At 39.2% G+C, this 24014-nt stretch overlaps 1 protein-coding gene across 1 annotated transcript in view; it reads left to right on the forward strand.

Moving 5' to 3' along the window:
• CDK14 (cyclin dependent kinase 14) overlaps positions 1–24014 on the forward strand; it is a 513373-nt gene that overhangs the window by 196224 nt on the left and 293135 nt on the right. Inside the window, exon 6 of the mRNA XM_006084938.3 lies at positions 19428–19522. Within this exon, the coding sequence (XP_006085000.1) occupies positions 19428–19522 (95 nt within the window). The remainder of the gene's footprint in view (positions 1–19427; positions 19523–24014) is intronic.

Raw genomic sequence — 24014 nt, forward strand, 5'->3', positions numbered from 1 at the left:
TCAATCAGAGTCCTAGTTAATTAAATTCCCATAAACACTTTTAAACTGCATTTATAAATTGAATATATTTGCTTCTTTCTAGCATTCAAATGCCTTGATCTAACTACCAGCACTTCTCCAAGTACTTAAACTATTCTTGTAAATCTAATAAAACAAAATTTATAAATATAGTTTGTTTTAAGAATTCTAGTGCTGGTGAGAGCCTAGTAAAATTCTCTTATACATTTCCATTTAAAAGTGACAATTTTAAAATAAATTAAATTGCAACTTACACGCATGGTGTCAATATATCAAACTGTCTTAAACATGATAAACACTATATCAAGTAAATATTGAACTATATCCAAATGATTGCACATTGATTTCTAAACTTATCCTCAGAGGTTTTAATGCTGTGGGTTTGATTTGACCTTTATGTCTTTATTTAAAACTACATGTTCCCAGAGTTCTTGTAATCCAGAGTGATTTAGTTATCATCCCAGGAAGAGCAGGCTTGTTATATAAAGGGGGTCAAATATATGGTAATGGCAGAAATTTGACTTTGGATGGTGGGCACACAATGCAACATAAAGGTGATTTATCATAGAAATGTACACTTGAAACCTATATAATTTTATTAACCAATGTCACCCCAATACATTAATAAAAAAGATGCTTGTATCTAGTCAGAAAATGAAAAAAAAAACATGAACAGCACAATTAGGTAATGTGATTAAGATGATATTTTGTTTCTTTGGTTGATCGGAATGGAGGGGAGTCTAGTTGAAACAGCATAGAGTTGCGTGTCCTTGATTTATTCTTGTGTTAGAGAGTTTGGGTAGAAAAGTACCCGATAATCTGACTGGTATTTAATTTATTTATTTGCTTATCTATCTATTTATTTATATTTTATTACCTTTATTGGATCACATCTTTTGGGTTATACACTCTTGAAATCTGATGTCAGCAACCAACTCTCCCCTATCAATACAAAGTCACAAAAATGAGCATACTCTTCAGGGGTTTCTTGGACACCTGGTGCTTTCCTATGGTTTCCAGATTAAGACTCGATTCTTGAATTGAATGAAATAATGGAGCCATTTCCCTTAGTCGTATAGATTGTAGAGCAGTGATTATTCCTGGGCACTGTGATCACCTGCCAGGATTATGCGAGAGGAAGTTTTTATGCCATGGAGAGTTGCTTTTGGATGTGGTACACTTCTGAAAAATGTTTTTGAGTAATATTTACAAATGAAATAAAATTCTAGAATGCAGAATGACAAGCTTAGAACGTGATATCAGAGTTATCACAGATTACATAGAGGGAGCTAGAGATGGGTCAGCGGCCACTCTCCCATCACGCTCTGTCTTTTTTGTGGCCTCTGTCAAAAGCTGGATGTGTCATCTCTGGGGGAGAAAGACATGTTGGGCCCAGAGATGCATGGCCAGAGCATCAGAGATGGATTTAGGAGCCCAAAGTGCTGTCCTTCTTCTTTAACTTTTATTATTTTTATTAGATCTTGCTTGCCTTTGTCAGGGCAGGTGGGCAGACAGATTCAGAGGGACTTGTGGACACCGTCTCTGTTCAGAAGATGTGCCTGGGTTTTGTAGTATGAACTTAGATTTTTAGAGTCTGGAAACATTAGTGTCAGAAGTCACATTGAGCATCTCTTAGTGTAGTGATTGTCAAGCCTGGGGTGGGTTGTGTATGAGTTGTGAAGGGGAAAGCTTGTGTTGTTTTAACAAACATGTATGGTCTGACTATTGTTTCCATAGTAGAAATTGTGGGACATACACTCACCACAATCATTTAGGCTGCAGCAGATGTGCTGTTGTTCAAGTAAGAACGTTTTCTAGAAAGCTAGAGTGAGAGAAGGTTGAGATCTGGTCCATCCATTTATTTAAGAGGTAAGGAAAAAAATTAAGCAATTCCCAGAGGTGAATTGACTTAGCCAGGGTTGCACAGCTAATAGTGTAGAACTGAGACTACAGCTTGGTCTCCAGAGTTCTAATCCTGTGCTTTCCCCCTCTATGCTTATGCCCTTGACTCCCTAGAAAGAAGTTCATTAGCCAGTAACGAACAGTCCCACTGTTCCACTGTGGTGGAATCCACAGCAAGGCAGCTTTCTAGTGATAAAGGGAAGCCCATTTGCTTACTTCCTCCCCATCTGTTCTTTCCCCTAGAATATGCACCTTAATGGTTTCTACCTGCTGTGATGTGTTTCTCAAGATACAGAAACCAATGGCACATTTGTGCCTCAGGAGTTTTAGGAAAGTCTTGTAGAAATCACATATTTCATATGAGAAACAAATACTTGTATTTCCTGGTCATCTTTCAGACTTCTTCCAAATGGCTTCACCAAATGCCATGTTTACATTCACTAATCTAGTATAAACCACTGGTTTCAGTGAAATGTAATTTATTACAGAGCTTTATGCATGGTTTTCATTCAGAATCAAAGTGGAATGCATTATCGAGCGCTTGTGAATAGTGAATTCTTCCCCTATTTGGAATTGTTTCTTAGCATTTTGGTGCTTCTTCATTCCTCCTTTCTGTTCTGACACACAGGGTTACTTGCTGGGATATTCGGTTCAGTGAAGCCAGCATGTACTGTATGCTGACTTCGTAGACATTTGGAAAGATATTAAAGAATGAAGGGTGAGAGTTAAGCTGTCATTTAAACGTTGGGATAGACGGATCAGAGGCTTGAGGTAAATTGCTTCTGAGGACAGGCTATATCAACTTTCTGTCTAAGAAACGACCGGCTGTCTTATTACCTTGTCACTGTCACTGGAAGCCATCACCCTCAAACCAAGATATTCTTTCCTCCTATCTTTCCTAGCCTGGGAACTCCCTATCTTCCTTCCAAAGTTCTGATTTATTTTAAATGAGTGCAATAGATAGCTGCATAGTTATCCCCACTGGGGAAATTGTTAGAGTGATTTTTAAGAACCAAGGGATGACTAGCTGGTTTGGCTTCGTGGATAGAGCGTCAGCCTGTGGACTGAAGGGTCCTGGGTCCAATTCCATTCAAGGGCAAATGCCCGGGTATGGGCTCCATCCCCCAGTGGGAGGCATGCAGGAGGCAGCTGATCAATGATTCTCTCTCATCACTGATGTTTCTCTCCCTCTCCCTCTCCCTCTCCCTGGACACTCTGTGAAGGGTCTCATGTGTCTTCAGCTCCCCTTTATAGTAGCCTTGTGATGTAGATATTCTCGGGTTATAGACGAGAAAGCTCCCAAGCTAGGTCACAAGCTAGTAGAGTGGAGGCCGCAGCTTAAAGGTCAGATGCATCCGACCCCCTGTGTTCCTTTGACTTGTTATAGTGCTCATTCTTAGTTATGCAGTAACCAAATTTAGCACCTTACTTATGTATTTTCCCACAGGGTGCCATTTCGATCCCATGAAACAGTCATTTGATGTTTTGGCAATAATGTTAGGCATCTAACTTCATTTTCTTTGTTCATGTCTAATGATCGTCTCGTGAAGGCCTTGGGAAGGGTTTGAAAGAGGCCAGCGTAAGGTGGGAAATGCTTACTTGATGGTGAGCTGTGAGAAAGAGGGCCGTGAGAGTGTGTGCCAGGAGATAAGTTGGTAACACAGCTTGGGAAAGTGAAGGCAGAAAGGGAGGGGGTTAGAAGCAAGTGGCTCAGATTGGAGAAAGCAGAGATGGCTAGAAAAGGCTTTTCAAACAAAAAAACACGTCTTTCCCTCAGAAGAACCAGTGTGTGAGACACAATCTGACAGGTAAACACACACATCTGTGTGCATCCACACATGCACACACATGCACTCCCACACACAGTTGACACTTTTTGTAGCAGGAGTCGGCAGCACAGCTAACAAGTGTCTGGTTCACAGCTAACAAGTGCTGAGCACTCCTCTAAGTAGAAGTAAAGGTTGGGGCCTGGAACCCTGCTTTGTAGCCTCCTTCATCCATCTCTTAGGGCCTGAGTTGGAGGAGAGTCTGACAGGAGAAGCGCTAACGCATTTGCGGGGTTGTAGTGCAGGTATCTTGCACAGGAACACCAGTGGCCATATTGCTAGTGTTGCTTTCATTGGAGAGATTATGATGGTTGTTCTCTCACTTGGTATTATTGCGACCAAGACATAATTATTGCACTGTAAGGACTTTTCTGTTGTTAATTATTTAGTTTGCTTGTTTTAGGTAATGAGAGAAATTGTAATTGGTCCTTAAATTCACATCTGCAATAACAACAAGAGCTATTGATGTTGGCTTGGAGATTATATGAATTCGATATAGACCCCAAATTGGCACCACATAATGCTATTTCCCTTTCAGCTCTAATATTTTGGCTTGCTGGTCTTTAGTTTCAGTCCTTTTTTTTTCCTTCAAAAAGTACATACTTACAGTTTAACGTAAGTCATCTATACTTGTCACACACAGTGAGATGCAAGTTTCAAATTTGAAGATTAATTTTGCAGTGTTATCAGAAAATTGATTCATTGATTATTTTATATGAAGGAGTTAATCGATGGTGATAGTATTAAACCACTGGGAATTAACAACCTCCATCTCATACAAGGTTGACCTTGTATGTATGGGAGCTATCTGTACAGCTCTGGATTTGCAGCATAATGTTTAGAGGGAAAACAACCTACCTAATCATTTTCATGAATGAAAAGCATCCTGGATGTGAGAGCCACTGTGGCTCTTGTCTCCTTAGTGTTTAGATGGTGGCAGGGGGACTTTTGGACTCAGACCTGTGGCAAGGCTGCCTGAAGTAGGAGCCCTGTCCCCTGGGAATGAAGAAACTTCCCTTGTGCTTAGGAGAGATGGGAGTAGTCTCTTGAGAAATTTCTGATCTAGAAGCCAGAGTTCACTTCCTGATGAAAGGGAGGAACATTCTTGTAGAGGGAGATTCAATAGCCAGGAACTAATCTGGATGACTCTTATTCTATTTCTGCCTCAAGTAATGAAGCTTTGGACTATGTCATGTATAGGACAGTTTAGTGATATAGAACTGTATCTCATCCCCAATCTTCTACTGATAGAGCAATTTGAAAGTTTTAGTAAGTAAAAGGTAAGAGTGTTCATCCTATTTTCACAGAGTTACCAAACTACCAAGTTTTAATTTTGTAGTTTAAGAGGTAATAATAGGTTTAAAAAAAATTCCCGTTGTGTCTTGGCTTTGCAACAGGCATGTTTACAGAGCAAGAGACCAACACAGTCTGTGCCAGTTCAGCCAGAAGATTTTGAAAAATTAGAAAAGCACTTTAATTGCTAATGTAATAGGCAGTTAATACTGGATCCTGGGGGTAGTCTGCCTGTGGAAGTGTAGTGAGGTTTGGGGGTAAGGGAAGGTGAGTTTGAAATCTGCTTTTAATAACCCTGTCCTTGGCCAGCAGGGTTCACTTTCCAGGATCTCAAGTTTTAATCTACACAATGAGGGGTTTGGTCTAGATTCTGTGAGTATTCCCTTTCTGCCAACCTCGTGTTCATCTAAAACAGGGAGAAAAGCGCACGGTGTCAGGTTAGGAAGTGGAGCTTTCCAGTCCCTGTGCTCTTCCGTAAATGAAGGACAAAGCTTAAGTTATCCTTTCAGAAAACCTAGATAGAAAATTCTATATTTTCTGACGTAGGCTCTTATTTTATTTGCACACATCGAAAAGAGATGGTAGAAATGCTTGTTTCATTTCTAAGCTCCAGAGTTTGGTTCATGTGATCTTAACCATCTCTGAAGTCCACAAATGGTGGATAAGGAAATCTCAGTGCCATTTATGTATCAGAATGTTTTGGGCTTCAAGTCACAGCTGACCTTCACTCCTGGTTTAAATGAAAAGGAAATGCATTATCTCACACAATTAGAAGTCTAGAGGAGAGGCAGGGCTCCATAAGCTCTGTGCAAACCGCCCGCCCACCCCATCTCTGTGCAGCTCTCTCCTTGTGTTAGCAAGCCTGACTCTGTTACCCTGTGGCCATCTGGCTGAATGCTCCCTTGTCACATCCCGCAAGGAAGAGAAACCCCAAGCGCGAAAGTCTTTTCTTCTCCTTAGTGCTTATTATACTCTAACAAATTACATATGTTACACCCCCTTTTTTTTTGGTTTTTCTTTCTACTTACTGTCTTTTCCCAGCAGAAGGTAAGCATCACGAGGGAAGGATTTGTGCTATTTGTGCTTTTTGTTCCCTTATGTGTATCCAGTACCTCTCACGTAGTAGCTACTCCATAAATTTTTATTGAATGAATGAATGAGTTCTCTTAACATTTAATAAGAAAATATTGCATTACATATTTCTTTGAGCTTTAAAACTACATATACTAAATTTTGAAGGTATTTAAATGATAGAAATTACATTATGTAAATCTGGTTAAACGTTTTTGGATGTGAATGTTTTCATTCCACTTCTTTAAAGATTTCCTTTTACTCTTCCTCTTTTAAAATCATTAAGTGAGGTGAAGGGATTAAGATGTACAAATTGCCAGTTATAAAAAACATTCACAGGGATGTAAGTGCAGCATGGGGAATATAGCCAATAATATAATAACTATGTATGGTGTCAGACGGGTAGTAGCAGACTTATTGGGGTGATCACTTCGTAAGTTACATACATGTCTAATCACTATATTGTACACCTGAAATTAATATAATATTATATGCCAACTGTAATTGAGAAATAAATTATTTTTAAAATAAAAAATAAAATAAAATAGAGTCATTAAGTGGACACATTATTTTCTGGGGGAAATTTCCATCAGAAATTTAAATTCTTTATTTGAATTTCTTTTGTAATCAACCCCACCCCCCAAATCAATTGGTAATTTTAAACTTGCAGGAAAAAAAATGTCCAATTTCAAATATACAGTGTGCAGGCAAGCAGAAATTGTTTTTGCAAAGCTCTCTCTTCTGGTGCCATTGGTTTGAATACATTTCCAACAAACCTCTTACTGTAGTAAATTATATTATTTATATGACAAGTTATGGGCACCACTCAATGCTAGCCTTTTATTAGACATGTACATTTTCATTTCAGTTAATGTAATACCTCTATGAACTTTTCTGAAAAAAATAAAATGAGAATTGCTTTTCCCCTTGGTGATACTGCTATGCCACTGAGCTGGGATGGCCATGACCCGGTTCCTGTCCATTAACAGCTGTCCTGCCGAGACGTCGCTAGAATAGTACATTCAGGAGTGACTTTTATATGAAAGGACTTCTTCCTTTTCCACGGCAGTCCGTTCTGTCTGTTCCTCCTGGGTGAATTTTCTAGAAGTTCAGCTCCTGTTTAACCCTCCTTTCTTTTTTGTATGCAAAAATAATTAAGCTCCATAAGAACTATTGCATTTTGTAATGGCTACACACATTTTTTGTTACACAAATGTGTCATATTTTATATAACATGGGCAGTGTAGATTATTTCAAAAATTCCACTGTTTATTAAAACACTGAAGAGAACATTCTTATTAAGGTATCTTAGCTTATTTCTGCATCTGTCTATGAGTCTCCAGGAGAAATGCTCGGTCAAGGGCAATGAGGAGGATATGAGGGCGATCTGGCTGCTACATCTGTCACCGCATTGATCACCAGGGTTGATTGGGCTGATCTGGCTGGTGAGGCGAGTGTCCCCCTCCTCCCTCAACCATCCATGTGTGTCCCTCCTGAAGCTGCGCACTTGGTCTAAGAGGATGGCCTTCCCCACAGAGGAGAGGCCGGGTCTTCAGGCAAGAGCATAGGAGTAGCTGCCATTCCCCTGCTAGAACCTCCAAACAAGCTCTCAAGGGCAATGAGGAATATTTTAATTTTTGAGAGATAACCCATCTCTCTTCCCATCTCAATAACATCTGGCCTCAAATAGCGTAGGAATATATTTATTTCCTGCATCCTTGTCATTGTTAGATATATTTAGATGAATTTGCTCTGAGTTTCATGCTTTAGCCTTCCTCCCTGGTGGGTGCCCTCCTCCCAGTTCAGTCCTTGTGTTTGTGTGAGGGGTGGGGTCGGTCAGCGCATAAGCATTGTCTGGAGCGTTTCACAGGTAGGAGCCTGGCATAATGGTTTGGGCCAGAGACTCACTGTTACTGCCATGAATCAACCCATTTAGTTTTTTGATTTCCAATTTTCCAAGGATGCAAATATCAGACATTTAATACCTACCTGACAGTTTTTTCTAAGTTTCTGAGAATGAATTACAGAAAAAGAGGACTAGAGAAGGGAAGTGACATACCAAATTACATGACCTCTGACAGTCTCTCTGGGCCACAATATATATTCTTAATTCTGCATCGGTTGGGTTAAATGCCCTCCATGGTTGATTTAAGTCTGTCAGTGAATCTCTATTCAAAATGATGTGGGGGGAAAAAAGTTGTTCTAGTAATCCTAGGGGTCCCCACTCTGCCTGGTGGGCCTCAGTGGGACTTTGAGATGAACAATTTGAAATGGCTATAATTTCATTTCTGCTTATATTATTGTGATCTTACTACAATAACTACTCTTTCTTCTTCTGCTCCTGGTCCCTCCTTACTCTCTTAGTCTGTGGGATTCATAAAACCCACTTTGAATTAGTTGCTTCCAGTTTCCTCATAATCATTAATTTAGCTTATACAATCAAAGTGATGTTGGATTTTTACACATGACACTCAAATATTAATTCAGAGATTACAGACTTCGAGGTCTGGGGGATGAGGAGGGCAGGGGTCCAGAGCAGCCATGTCTTGTGTGAGGGGCCACCTGTGTAACTCCAGACACACAACTTTTATCCACATCTGGCTTTCCTAGAAAAGCCAAAGTTGCTCATTTTGAGTGAAATCCTCCAATTTTTCAGTACTTAATAGATTTCTAAAACATTGCACAGGCCAAGCACACCAGGTCTGGGGGTTGGGTTTGACTCTGCCAGAAGCCCACGTGTGGCTGAGAACATCTCTTCCTTTTCTCGTTGATACCGCCTTATTGTTTGTGAGCTTAGCTCATGCTTGGTAGACGGTTAGCATCTAATTTTAGTTTCTAACAGGGGCTTTTAGAAATAAATTATAGTGTCAAACAAATATGTTACTATCTTGCCGTAATCTGGAATCTGGGTGGAAATAAAATAGTGCCTTTTTGGTGATAGCTTTAATATACAGCATCTCACCTACTTATGAAAGGAGAACTGCCAGTGATATCCTACAGGATGTTTCCTTGCTTCTTTTTAAAATGGAGTGAAATATACAGCCTCCGTGTGTTTGTCAGTGCAGAAAATGAGAGCGGATTTATTTTGATCCACATATTAGGCTGAACGAGGCACGGTGTGATGAGCTGAGCAGTCTGCCCCCACAGTGCCATGCTGGGGAGCGTGCTGCTTGCGGCACTTTGTGAACGATCATTTAGGATTTTATTTTTCTCATCTGTGCCTGCATTATTCCACCTTCACGTATTAGGCATCTTCTGTAAAGTTGGCAGTGAATTGAGTGCAGTGAGCACAGCAGGAGTAAGAGCAAATGATGAGTGAGCGAGGGATACAGACAAGTGGAAACAGGTCCTCAGGTCATTGTAGCACAGGAAGACTCATGGTGCTGGGGACTGAGAGAAATGCTGCTACCCTGAGCCCTGGGGTCAGCAGGGGCTGCCAAAGGAAATGAGAGCTGAGTTAAGATCTGAAGAGATGGTTGGAGTGTCTGAGTCTCGGAGGCTATGGGAGAGGGAACAGAAGAGACGACATCCCAGAGGTCTGAGGGGACGTGATGAATTGGAGATCTGCAGGAAGCATCATGTCCGATGGCTGGAGTTCCGAGTAGGACAGCGAGTCCAGTCTAAGGAGCTGAGGGGAGACCTCCCTTAGGAGCCCAGTCGTGAAGGTCCTTGTAAATCCTGTTAAGCAGCCATTGAAGGGGTTTAAGAAGAGAAGTGATTTGATCAGATAAAGGCAATGTTAAAAACCAGTTTGAACAGTAAATTCTCCTTTAGCTCTCTCCTTTACTTATTGCTATCTTCTTAAGCCTCTGAAGTCCAGGTGGTAATGCTGCAAGGGAACAGTTGCACAGATATATCTGATATATCTGATGTCCTAGTCTTCTTAGCTTCAGGTTTTTCTTCCCTCGACACCTGGGCAGATATGAAGCTAAAGGGAAACTGCGATCACAGCAAACCACCAGGTAGAAAGACAAGAAACCAAAGACAATGAGAGGAGCAGAAGATGCTTGTTTTGATGCTTGTTTTGAAACAGAACTGCATTGTAATGAGGAGTCAGGAGGTCAGGGTTTGGACCTGTGGCCAACTTTCTGTGTAGTTTACTTTCCCACTTGTCAGATGAAGGTTTGGACCAGATGCTAAGGTGACGCTTGGGTTTACAATTCTGTGAGGATGGTTTCAGTTGTGCGTGATGAGTCCGTCACCCTGTGTGTAAGTCAAATCACAGATGTAGTCAGTGCACTAAGATTTTAGGTGCGTGTGTGTGCGTGCATGTGTGTGTGTGTGTGTGTGTGTGTGTGTGTGTGTGAATGTTATTAGAATTTGAAATGTTATTAGCAGAGGAAATGTGGGCCATAGGAGGTAGAATACATTTGAGGAAACAGTGCTGATGCTAATGGGCGGCTGTTCATCACAGTTCTCAGGAGCTGCCTTCCTGCATGGAAAGGCAGGCTGTGTGAGCAGGAGCTACTGTCAGTACCAGTCACAAGCGCAGGGACAGAGACACTAAGAAAAGCCCCTCCATTGTCACAACATTTTAGGCTGCAAGTGTCAGGAGTCAGACAGTTTCCTAGCTACATGAACGTGTGGTCAAATTATCCCTCCATCCAGTTCCCCTGGTTGGCAGTGGTGGAGATAGAGATGCAAAATTTCTGTGAGATTTGAGACCATATTAGAGAAACCTATTTTTCTTCCCCTTGGTTATTTTCTTCAGTGGCTGCTTTTTGTTTGTGTTTTAACTACTACCGCAATCTGAAGTCATTTTGCTCATTTAGAAACATAAAATATATACTGTGCAACTTACTTTTTATTTCACTCATATAGTTACCATAGTAGATAACTGTTTCATCTTAAGCATTTCTATAATACATTTTATGAAGTCTACCTCTGCTAAGGTGTCACCAGTTTCTGACAACTAGATAGTGACTTTATAAAGATAATATGATGATGGGTCTTTTTTAAAATTATTAATTTGAGAGAGAGAGAGGGAGAGAGAAACATTGATTTGCTGTTCCACTTATTTATGCATTCATTGATTGTTTCTTTTCTGTGCCCTGACCAGGGCTCTGAGTGCTAGAGCTCACTTGGAGCTGACGTGAACTTGGGTTCCCACTGTGGTCCCTGCTGATCAGAGGCAGCATGAACATGGATTTCAGGGCCTCGGCCAGGCCTACGGGCAGGTGGCTGCTTGAAGGTTAACTGATGCTGTGAGAAGCACAGGGCTCTGGGACTGTGCACTTCCCACTGAATTATACTGCAAATGATCATTTTTATAGCTTTGACTCTATTGTCCAGTCAATTGAAGTAATGGAGTGTTTAGGATTTCAATGCAGGGGATACTTGAGGGTTAGAGTTACCCTATCAAAAGTGTATTCATTTTTATACTTTTTCACTTCTCTTCCTTTTGTGCTCATAATCTGTTTACAATGTCTCCAGACCTTCCAATTGTATCTGTTTCTCAAAGCTGCGGTTCTGATAAGGTACTTATTTCAATCTTTTTACACAAAACCTTATTTCTTCACAGATTTTAGAAATTGTGGGATTGAAAAGGCCAAATACTCATAACCTTATCAGCAGTTTATTTCTATTGACAAACTTTATGAGCTGACATTTTAGTTTTTTTTTTAATTGAACAGGGAAAAAGCCACACACATCAAATACCATAAATTTTTCAGAATAAAGATATTTCACTGCCTTCTGGCTCAAAACTTTATATCTTTCAGTGGAATCTATCTCAATGGCTGTGTGTGTGTGGAGTGGGGAGAGAGAGAGAGAGAGAGAGAGAGAGAGAGAGAGAGAGAGAAGAGAGGAGAGAGACTGGGTAAGTGAACTGATCGATTGACTTGCTGTTTTTATTGATTTGCTTGTGGAACACTGAGCAGACTACAATGGAACTAAATGCATAAACACAGACATACACATACGTTCACCCACCTACCTATCCACCCCATAAACCTGCTTCCCATTCCTCCATATCAAAACTATACCCAGTGATTTAAAGTTTAGGATGCATAAGGATTGAATAGCGATTGGCATATAGTAGATGTTACATAAATATTTATTGGATGATTTTTTTGGTCCCATCCCTATCGATTTGGTAGGTTTGTAATAGGACCTGTTGAATGGGCATCAATATGAGGCACACCGGTTGACTTTAATGTTGGTGGCCGAAGGACCACACTTTGAGAAGCACCTTGTTGTGGACCTGTGGCTGTGGCTGTGGTGACATGAACAGCCTACTTTCTGACACAGGGTCGGGGTGGGTATAAGTTCCCCTGTGCCTGTAAATCTGCAAAATCATCCTGCTTTCCAGAGGATTCTGACAGTGCTCCACCACTTGGCTGGTATCTTACCAAGTCAAGTGTCCTATGTGCTATGCCCTTAGGTACTAGGACTTGCAGCCATGGCCAAAAAAGTATTTTCTGACTTTCAACTTACCTTTATATTTGTAAAAGAATACAATAATAGTTACTGACATACTTTCATGTAAGGAGAAGTTGATTGAAGTGTAGCCAAACAGTCATAGCTATTTTGATACAAATGTTTATTTTTCTTAACCAAAAGACATAAGGGGCTTTGTGCCAAACCACATACCTTTTTTTTATTGCATACTTTGTAGTATTCTTAGGAACTGAACATGTGACCCATGTGTAACACAGTGTAAAATAGTTCAAATAAAGAAACCACCTAGTTTTTATAGCCAGACAAAAACAACCCTTCTATTATCACGTCTTCTATAACCCTTAGCTCCTAAGTTGTCTTTTTTCTGCCTAAAGACAGTACTTGGAGCATAACCTCCTCTATTGCCAACCCTGTTGCTTAGCAACATTTGTTTCTGCAGAAGTTACTAGCAAGATGTTTACATTAGAAAAGAACTACATGTGTATCATTTACATACTACCTGCTTATATGTGTATCTTGCCAATGGCAAATAGGAGTAACATTAGCTGGAATATGGACTGGTAGTTGGTGGGTCATCTACAAGTTCAACTCGGAGGAATCAGAGACGATAAAACTAGGAATCTTTGACACTGAGCAAATAATCTTAGTGCAGGGAAGTAACTGTTTAGACAAGAAATCGTGTCAGCATTTCGGATTAACCTGTGATAGAGCAAATTTGTGACCGATACAGGGTCTGCTGTGTGTTATAATGCAAGGATTTGAATCAATACCCCAGTGAGGGGGGAGTAGTAGTGAAGAATCACACTGTAGTTACAATGATTGTCATTGCATTGTAGTTGCATGTTAATTGCTCAGTTACACATCTGTGTACCTTTTATAGTGTTATTTTAGTCTGTTTAGCCAGTTAGCTTGTTACAAAGAACTTTTCCAGATACTTCTTTTTATTTTAAAAGAAATATATCTTTATCACAAACAATTCAAATTCTGTAGAAAGGTACATGTGGAAAATTAACTTATTTCTGTATCCCTCCCCTGAGCTAAAAACAGAGTTTGATGAACAGATTTTGTCCTTTGCAGTCAATTCTTGGTCATGTGGTGGCAGATTAATTGGTTTGAATATCAACAGTGGTAAAAGTAACAATGCATTTGTGAAAAAGTTAAAGTTGCTATGAACCAAGTAAACCCTATCAGATTGAACCATGGGAAATTGCTGTGTTATTAGGTCAAAAATGTCAAATATTGGTAGTTTCATGTGGTTAAGCTGTACTGTGAGAGGAATTGGTCCTTTGAAGCGATTTAGTAGGCAGTCGATGTGGTCATGTGAAGCTGCAGTGTGGAAATAGGCCCCAGGTGACTGTTCTTTGCCAGTAGTCAAGTGATGGAGAATCAGATATTGTTGGCTGGGGGAATGGTTGAGGCTATAATTCCCAATACTGCATTCAGGTCTGTGGTGTTGGGGAGCCTAGGAGGGGAACAGAGCAGGAGGAATATGCAGTGGGATCAAAAACCTCAGCCAAGGAGGAAGTAGGAGCAGTAGACTTTTTGGCAGCTATAAGACAACTTATGTGTGTTATTTATAAGGTACTCCCAACTGTTGTATTATCTTTCCACATTTGGACGACATCTGGTGAACAAAAGGCATGTCTCTACATCCTGAATGTGATTTTGGCTAAAGTAAGTTTCTATGACATCGCATTTGTTTTCACCTTGTGTTTTGGGTTAGCTCTGACCTCTTTTCCCTGTAACAGAGTTGAGTCTTTGTAGGTATCTATGTGGAAAGTATAAAAAGCAAAAAAATGGTGTAAAAGATACAATTCCATTTTTTAACCTCATTGTTTCATGTTTTCATTTAGTAGGTTATGGTGTGTGTGTGTGCCTGTGGGTGTGTGTATCAGCTTATTTATCATGAAGGGGAGTAGAACTAGCATTTCTTCTAGTTTGCAGCTGAAGCAGGCAGCACAGCATGCAGTACCACCCACAGGTTACCCTGGAGCTGGGCATCCGTTCTCAGGGTATGCAAATGCCTGTGTCTTTGTCTGTCTGGAGCCAAGCATGTCAAACTCGCAGTCTAGACCATCTTTTCATCACAGACACAGTTGAACAGCAAACTGGTCTTTTCTCTGCTTGTATTCTTTTTTGTTGTGATTTGTCCTTAAGCTTTTCCCTATTAGAATATTTTACTTATGACAATATTCAGAATTCACTGGCAAGTAAGTTAGATGGAAGTTGTCCTTGAAAGCAAGTAGTTCTTTATTCGTTTTTACATATTTTTCCTGTCTTTCATGGTTCTTTTATTCTTACAAGGAATTAGAAAGAAGATTAAATATACTTATTTAATAAGCAACATCTTGTAACTATGTTCATATCTTTTTATCCTACAATTTCCTTTTCGTAATTCATTATAGGGAATTAATTCAAAAATATTTTTTCAAAGCTCAATTATGTCCTTTGTGGTATTATTTATAAAAACTGAAATCTCAATCTAATTTTGTTTTAGATGGGCAGTGTCACATGAGTTTGATTTATGGGGATGGAGGTGGAGTTGTCTCATTCCTGTTGTTGTTGTTGCCTCACCTAAGGATATTTTTTTTCCATTACTTTTCAGAGAGAGTGGAAAGGAGGGAGGGAGGGGAAGAGAGACAGAGGAGAGAGAGAGGAACATTGATGTGTGAGACACACAAACATAGACCAGTTGCCCCAGGTATGTGCCCTTGACTGAGAATGGAACTTGAGACCTTTTGGTGTGCAGGCCACTAAGCCACACTGGCTAGGGTTCATTCATGTTTTTCATCACAGGAAAGGAAGCTTGTATGGGGAAGAAATGGAATTTAAGAGGCAAAACCAGCTGCTCCTTGCCAATATTGTTAGCTGGTCTTCTCTCGGTTTTTGGAGGCACTGATATCAAAGGGAGTTGTGTTGAAAATGAGTGTCATCTCTCATCAGACTGATATCTGGGGCTAGTACTGGTCTCTTAGTAAAAGGAGGATAGATCAAACTGGAGGAAGACCTGCCAGATGACAGCAGCCCCTTTTCTCATTCAAGGAATAGACTAATCCCTTATCAGCATATATATGTACTATTTCTAGTATAAAGTGAATTTTACGGTCTCAGAGCTGTGTAGCTGTGAGCTTGAAGAAAAAGTCCATATTTCTTGTGGTTGTAACACGCTTGAGGCATGTTTGGCTCCTTGGGTACTAATTTTTGTCTTCTAGAGACGTCAGGTAGCAGCCCCTCAGGTCTACCCCACTGAAAAAGGACACATCGAAAAGATGAGAGGAAAATGTGAATGCATTGTTTTTTCCACAGGCTAAAGGGAGAGTGAGCAAGGATGGGTTGTGTTTATGTGTGATCTTCCCTTTCCTAGTACGATGTCAAATAATGGCCAAGAAAACTATCTGAAATATTAAAGAAAGAATATATTTGTCTTTTCTTTAATAACATTGCTTTTTAAAAAATAGCCACTGCACTGTGAACCTGACAAAATGAAATACTGTGAATTTTTCTATTAACTAAATTTTTATTTTGATCATGATGAGATTGGAGGTTAGCTGGAATTTATCCCTTCCGAATTAGAGTGGAAACTTGAGTTGCTTATTCTCCGAGTGGGAGGTGAAGAGTGTCAGTATGGCTGGTGGATATCTGAATCCTTTTTTTTTTTTTTTTTTTTTGTGGATATCTGAATCTTGCTACCAAACACAGGGAGGGCTCCCTGTGCCCTTATATCCTCCTGGGACTTTCTCAGAGGCTCAGTTATCTTTTTTTAAAAAAAATATATATATATATTTTATTGATTTTTTTTTTACAGAGGGGAAGGAAGAGAGAGTTAGAAACATTGATCAGCTGCCTCTTGCAAACCCCGCCCTGGGGATGTGCCCGCAACCAAGGTACATGCCCTTGACCGGAATCGAACCTGGGACCCTTCAGTCCACAGGCTGACGCTCTATCCACTGAGCCAAGTTATCTTTATGAGCAACAGTGTTTTCTGTTTTTGTATCGTTTTTGACATCACAACCCCAAACCTATTGTTAGAATTTTTACCCTCAACCCTAATTGCAAGTCTTTTACGTCATGTGTAATTATAACTTTTCAACCCTCAGTGGTGAAATGAATTTCAAATGTTGCCATATGTTTACTCAAAATCTGTGAGGAAGCCAGGCGTGCTGAAATTACGAAAGCTAGTGTTCCAGGGTTTGCTTTGTATGTACATGATAAGAAAACATGTGGTGTATTTGTGGTATTATTGTGATTACATGGAAATTATTTTGACAGTGTTTGACTTGAACAGGGAGACATACTGGTGGTGCTAGGACTTGTAGGTGTTAATCACTGGGCTGACTTGGCAAGCCCCGGAGGCAGCACGGATTACGGTATCTGGCACCTCACTGGGCAGTGGCTGCTGCATTGGCAGCCTCCACGTCAGCCGGGTCTGCCACCCACCCTGATGGTGGTGGATATCACAGGCGGTTTCCTGCCCTTCTGTGCCATTTTTTCTGCCATCAGCTTTGAAATGAGTGGCTCTGTTCTTTTCCAAATGTGAATTCATTATGTTAATCTCAAAAGAAAGAGGGCTTGCATTCAAATACGTACCGGTATCGGTACTTATATAACTGATAGTGTGTTTTAAAAGTGTATAAAATGTATTTAGAAATCTAAAATCTGTAATAATTGAAATTTATTTGAATTAAATATCGAGGCTTTGAGTCTTATAGAAATGGTAAAAACTATCATATAAAAAAAGGCATGATTTTTTTTTCTGTATTAGTCACTGTCAGGAGAAAATATTTTCCCCCCAAAATGAATGATGGCAGGAACTGAAACTGTAGGAAAAACACAATGGGAAACGATGAGTCTGAAGACATTCCTTTGAGAAATGAGAGTTTAGGTGTACGTGGTAAGAGAAGAAAGTGGGGGGAGTAAATCAATCAATCAATAGAAATAAATTTTTAATAATCCAGAGCAAAGGATCCTTGGGGGATGGGATTCTCAATGAAGCTTAAGCGTCAGGTCCTTTTTGGAGCTGTTGCTGATAAGGGCAGATCATCAGTTTATTTGACAAGTGGAGGGAGAACTTGAAGAATGAAATTGGACAAGATTACAAATGATATTACATAATACATTTCTAAAACTTGCTTCACAAAGCCAGGCTCTTTTATACAACGTGAGATTCATTGGTCCTGAATTCATTTCACCTATTTACGTGCCTGCACAGACTAGGTGTGAAGTAGGGCACCTAGCCATCGTTTTCAAATCCCCTATTGTGGTCTGAAGTAGCACTCTCTGAGGATGAGCCTGCCTCAGAAGACGAGTGCAGGGGCAAGTGTCCTTGGTAAATGCCAGTGAACATTTCACATGTCCATTTTAAAAATGAGCAGTGTGAAAGCTGGTCCTCAGATTAATATCTGAAATCTTGCTATTGAATAAAGCTTTAATTCAGCGGTTCTCAACCTGTGGGTCGCAACCCCTTTGGCGGTTGAATGACCCTTTCACAGGGGTCGCCTAACACCACCCTGCATATCAGACATTTACATTATGATTCATAACAGTAGCAACATTACAGTTATGAAGTAGCAACAAAAATAATTTTATCGTTGGGTCACAACGTGAGGAACTGTATTTAAAGGGCCAGAAGGTTGAGAACCACTGCTTTAATTGTTTAAGGCTGATAGGCTAGTTGAATAAGTAAAAGAAGGAAGTTTATAAATTATTGGAATTAACAGTGCTAAAGTATCATAAGTCTGTATAGTAGTTGTTTCTTCAGAGTTTGTATGCTGTGATTTAATTGTAATTTTAAAAATTATTTTCTCATACATGCTAATCCTATATAATAAAAGCTGTATATGTTGTGTCCGGTGATCTGGACGTCCGTTCAACCAATCAAAGTGTAATATGCTAATGATATGCTAAGGCCACTCAACCACTTGCTATGACGTGCACTGACCACCAGGGGCAGACACTCTGACTGGTAGGTTAGCTTGCTGCTGGGGTCCGGCTGATAGGGACTGAGCGAGATGGGACTGACATGCTCTGGAGCCCTCCTGTGGTCCCTCCCCAGCTGGCCAACCTTCTGTGTTCCTTCCTGGCCCTGATCATGCACTGGTGGGGTCCCTCGGCCTGGCCAGTGCCCTCTTGCAATCCGGGACTCCTTGGGGGATGTTGGAGAGCCCGTTTTGGACCAATCCCACAGGCCAGGTGCACGAATTCGTGCACTCAGCCTCTAGTATTTTGATAAAGGGACCAATTTCCAAAGAAAACATAGCAATACTAAATGTATATACAGTAAAGAACAGAGCTTCAAAATATACAAAGCAAAAACTGGTAGAATTTAAATGAGAAATTGACAAATTTCCAATGACACTTGTGGATGTTAACGCTCCTCTTAGTCACTGACAGAAACTGTCACCCAGCAGGATCTAGTTGGCATTTATAGAACTCTGCACCCAACATCAGCAAAAGGTACAGGATGGGGCAAAAGCAGGTACAGTTATTTGTATGGAAAGTAATACAATAATTAATAAATAACAGTATAAACACAAACTCTGTGTTTCACATACAACTGTAAACCTACCCTTGCCCCATTGCATACATTTGGCACATATACCAAACAAATTAAACCAGATCTGGTTGATAAAATGTAAGGGAATTGAAATCATACCAAGTATGTTCTCTGACTGTAATGGAATCTAACTAAAGATTAATAACAAATAGGTGGAATAACTGGGGAGGAAGGGGGCGAGGAAAGAGGGGAGACCTTCATCTAAACAAAAACCTGGTTTCTCTGCCCTTGATTCTGAATTGTCAATGGCTTGGGAAATCGGAAAATAGGTACATTTCATCTGACAGTGTCCCAAAATGATAATGAAAGATATCAATTGATTGTAACCCATGATCAGTTGTCTCTCTGTCCACTTTATTTTGCAGCCTCTCTGTTGAAAGGACTAAAGCATGCTAACATAGTGTTGCTTCATGACATCATCCACACCAAGGAGACGCTGACGCTTGTGTTTGAATATGTGGTGAGTAAAATAAGAATTCAGATTTTATAGATATGAATAAAAATCTTATAGTGTTATCATAGAGTTTTATGTTTAGGTTGCTGTATTGAAATGAGTATTTTATCTGAGTACACAAGACTTGTAACTTTGCATCATTTTGGATGATATATATCTTTAAAAAATCCTTAAAAATGTTAATTTGAATTTTCATCATATATGTCATCTATTTATAACCCTTGTTACTAGTATACACTGTAACTTTTAGGTTTATTAAATAGGATTAAACAGCATGATGCTGATCATTCCATCAAAGGAAGTTCACAGACCATTAAAAATGTGGAGTTTTTATTTGGCAGGGAGGGCAGGATTTTTAACTTGGTTTTTCAAAAGCATCCTTATTAGGGTTTTTTTTTTTAAATTGTGGAGAAAAGCCTGATACTTACAATTTAGACTTCATAGTTTTCCCCCTCACTTGGTATTTCAGCTATTAATTAAAACTTCCCATTTGCATAATACAATGTAATGATCTTATTGTGTTGAGAGTATAACTGCTAGAAGACTTGGACTTGAACTCATAATTAATCTTTCTCCATTTCTCTTAGAAAAACATATGGTATTTGTGTAACTCCACTTCACATTTAACTGTGGAATCATGAAATGTAACCATGATAATTAGCATCTCAATTTTCACAGATGGATCTGAGAACATGTAATTTATAAGATACAAATGACATTGGTGGAGGCTTTTATTGAGAAGAATAGCTGTTGGTATTGTGAATGTATTAAGATCCGACTTGTAATTACCATACGACTTTAAAAAAAATTGAAATAGTTTTCATTTTTCCTTAAAGATATATAATAGAATGAATATTTGCAACATTTTTATCTTGCTAATGTCTGCCTGTGTCTATTTGTCATTTGAAAATTGTCTTATGAAGAAGCCATTTATCTTGTCTATTTACATATAAATGATAGATACATGTGAATAATATGGTAATGTGGCTACAAGGACAGCTAGAGCTGAGCAGTTGAATATTTTACATGCTACCAAAAATGGATAGAGATTCACACATTAATGCAAGTATAATTTCCTTTGTTTAATCGATGATGTTGGAATCAATAATACATTCAGCTGATGTAGAACTGGAATGTAGAATTTTTGTTTCATATTTTCCAGTATGTCTAGTTGCAACATTTCAATTAAATCTAGATTTTTTTCCTTAGTATATGACTAACTTATGTATTGTTTTGTAGAAAAGATATCTCAAAAGTATACTTGCCCCTTTTCCCAAAACTGGATAATTAAATTAAAAGGAAGAAAAGTAGTTTGACACCTAAAATCATAACAGTGATAAAGAAACTAACAAAAATAGCATGAAAATATGTCCCCCAAATCATAAAGGAAAATTAAATACATCTGTGAAGCTAAAAATGTACATAACAGATCCGATGTAATTTTCTGATTTTCTGTGGAAGTTGTCACATAAAAGCAAAGAAATTCACTGTCTTGCAGTATTTACTAACCGATTAAGACCGACTTTTAAATAATCATTCTTTTTTGTGTGAGTGAAATTATCTATGGTTCCAATTCTTGTGGCTACATTCTACGTCCTCTTAAATCAACCACATAATAGCGTGCACAGATGCAGTACTCCACGGGCAACCTTTCATTCCTAACCTCTCTGTGGGAGTGAAGAACTAGATGAACCTGTTCTCTCTTAGAGAATGAGGCAAGCTTGTGTCATTCATGGTTTATGATCGCCCTGCCCTACCTCTTCCGTTCTCCACTCTATTTCCTCACTTTCCCATTGTTTCTAGGCCTTTCACCTTTCCATATTTCTTTGTCTGTCTTTTTTTATTCATCTGTCCTTTTGCTCTCTCTGGTGAAGCACTTTTTTCTGCTACAACTGAAGTTTATTTGTTTGGTTTTTATTTATTTTTAAATACCATGTTTCAATGAATGTCTGAAATAAGAACCTTGTTACATATATAGCAAACCCTAAAATCAGTATCAAACATTTTAATCTACAATTTCCTGAACTTAATGATGATATTGCCACATTTCAAAATTGTTAACATCAAAGTAATCTTATAAAAAAATGTTGATTTTGTAGTTTCGTTTAATACATAGTACCTTTTCATGAGGGAGGGGAACGAGTAAGTTAAACGGTGTAAAAAAAATCAACACATCATGCCCATTAAAATCCTAGATATGAAGGGAGAGTAAAATAATTTAAGATTCATTAGACATTATTGGATTTTTTTCTTTGGATTAGAATGAATTAAGTGTTCAAGGGTTTTTTGAGGTACCTATATAAGTTGAGTTCCACAAAGTGAAAGATTATTATTTATGATAGTTTATACATTGCATAATAGATTTCTTTTCTTTGCCTAGCTGCTTTCTTTTATTCCTACCAATGACATATTAGGTTACATAAAAGCCTTCTGAGGGCCAGAATAATGAAATAAGTGATGAAAAGTTCGTGATGTTAAGGAATACTTGAGGAAATGACTTTGGAGGTCGTTACTAAGGTGATTTAGTGGATAACAGGCCATTGTTCATATTTCTTAAGTACTGTGAAGAGCTCCTACAACATCTGAAATATACTGTAGGTTCTTGTCCATTTTCAAGGTGTGTAGATAGAGTGACCTGCAAGCTGAAGGTTGGAAACATACTGGGGAATGTGCTACCCAGGCTGCTCATGTCTCACTCTTGCAACACGGGGCCCTGTCATGTGTGCTGTTTGGATACTACCTTCCTCCAGTTGTTCAGTGCGAAGGAGCACCATGATCATCCAGGGCGTGGCTCATTGAGCTTCAAAAGGCATCTGGTTTCATAATGGTCTAAAGTATTGTTATAGCTATCTTTTTTCTGCGTAGGTTTGAGACCTGGAAAAGAAATACAGAAAGTAGTGAAAGTGCTAACACAGCTGTTTTCCCTACTTAAACAGAAAGTTAAGCATTTTAGTTTTTATTTTTTGCTAGAGACAAATAAGTGCCACGTTTACCCTATTTAACACCATGCTGAAAAATTCAAAACAGATTCCATAAGTGTAATTAAGAATATTAATAGTAAATATGGCTATGTAAATATATATTACTGGTAGTGGAAGTGCATAGCTATTCTGTTCTATTTTAAATTAAATGAGAGCAAAGTATGTGTAGCAGCACTTTTCATTACACACTTAATAATTATGTATCAGAAGAAAAGAAGCAAACTTATAGCTAATCATGATATTCATTGGGGCATTCATTTTATTTCTTCCACTGTGCTATAAACTCATGAAAATGTTCCAAACTAATGTGCAACATTATGTCAAACAAAAATCTGTATTCCACATGAAACAAAACTGTCACTAAAAATCACAGTGATTTATGTATTACCAAAAATCATCTAATTTATTTTTATATTGCTTTACATTCTACAAAGCACTTTCTCATAAATGTTATCCCATTAGATTTCCTTTTTAGCCCTTTGAAGTATAGAAGGCATGTGATATTTGTTATCCAGTTTGTTATTGATGAGGAAAAATAATGCTCAGAGAGAATTCAGAACAGATTTACTAAAATCACTCAGATAAGTTAAGGGTAAAGGGAAGACTTTAGGCCAAGTCTTCTGTGCCTTAAAATACTGGCCATTGCATCTCAGCCTCAGCCTACTGGGGTTAACCCGCGGCAGAGTTTGATGTGATGATCTGAGGTATGTGAGATGTTAGGATATGCAACTCTCCCCCTGTCTTGTCACCCTGTCACACAATCTACCTAATTGTTTGGCTTCTCAGCCTCATACATCTTGATTTCTGTATCTATGAAGAATGCTTTCATTTGCATGATTTTATGACACATCTGTTCTGGAAAACTGTAGCTCTCCCTCAGCATTCTGGTTTCCAGATTAATCTATCCTGGCGCAATTGAACATTTTTTCTGCCTTTCTATGAGAAAAAAAAGCACATGTGCACATGTCCGTGCATATACAAATTTAGGTGGGGGTGATCAGGGAAGGCTCGCTGAAAAAGTGAGAGGTATTCAGGTGAAAGTCTGAAGGAGGTGAAGGAGGAAGACATATATTCTGGGCAAGAGGCTGCCATTCAGGGTTGTGTGGGGAGCAACAGGGCCCCTGGGGCTGGAATGGAGCCACCAAGGGTGAGACACAGTCCAAAACGCACTGGGGTCTGGATTGTGTCAGGCTTTATAAGGTTGTGTTTTAATGAATTTTGCTTTAACTCAAAAATGACATGGAAAGCCACCAAAGATGCTGGGCAGAGAAATGATCTGATCCAACTTATATTTTAATTGGATCTCTCCAGCTGCTTTCTTAAGACTAGACTGCAGGTGGGCAAGTTCTGAAACAGGGAGACCAATCAAGTGGCTACTGCTAATACCTCAGCATGAGATGAGGTCAGCAGTGGAGGTGATGAAAAGTGGTTGATTCTGGATATATTTTCAAGGTTTAGCTGGTAGTATTAGGCGCAGGATTTGAGAGATGAAAGTGGAGTCAAGGGTGATGCCCAGG

Source organism: Myotis lucifugus, unplaced genomic scaffold (assembly GCF_000147115.1).
Source record: "Myotis lucifugus unplaced genomic scaffold, Myoluc2.0 scaffold_15, whole genome shotgun sequence".
In the NCBI taxonomy this organism is placed as follows: Eukaryota; Metazoa; Chordata; class Mammalia; order Chiroptera; family Vespertilionidae; genus Myotis; species Myotis lucifugus.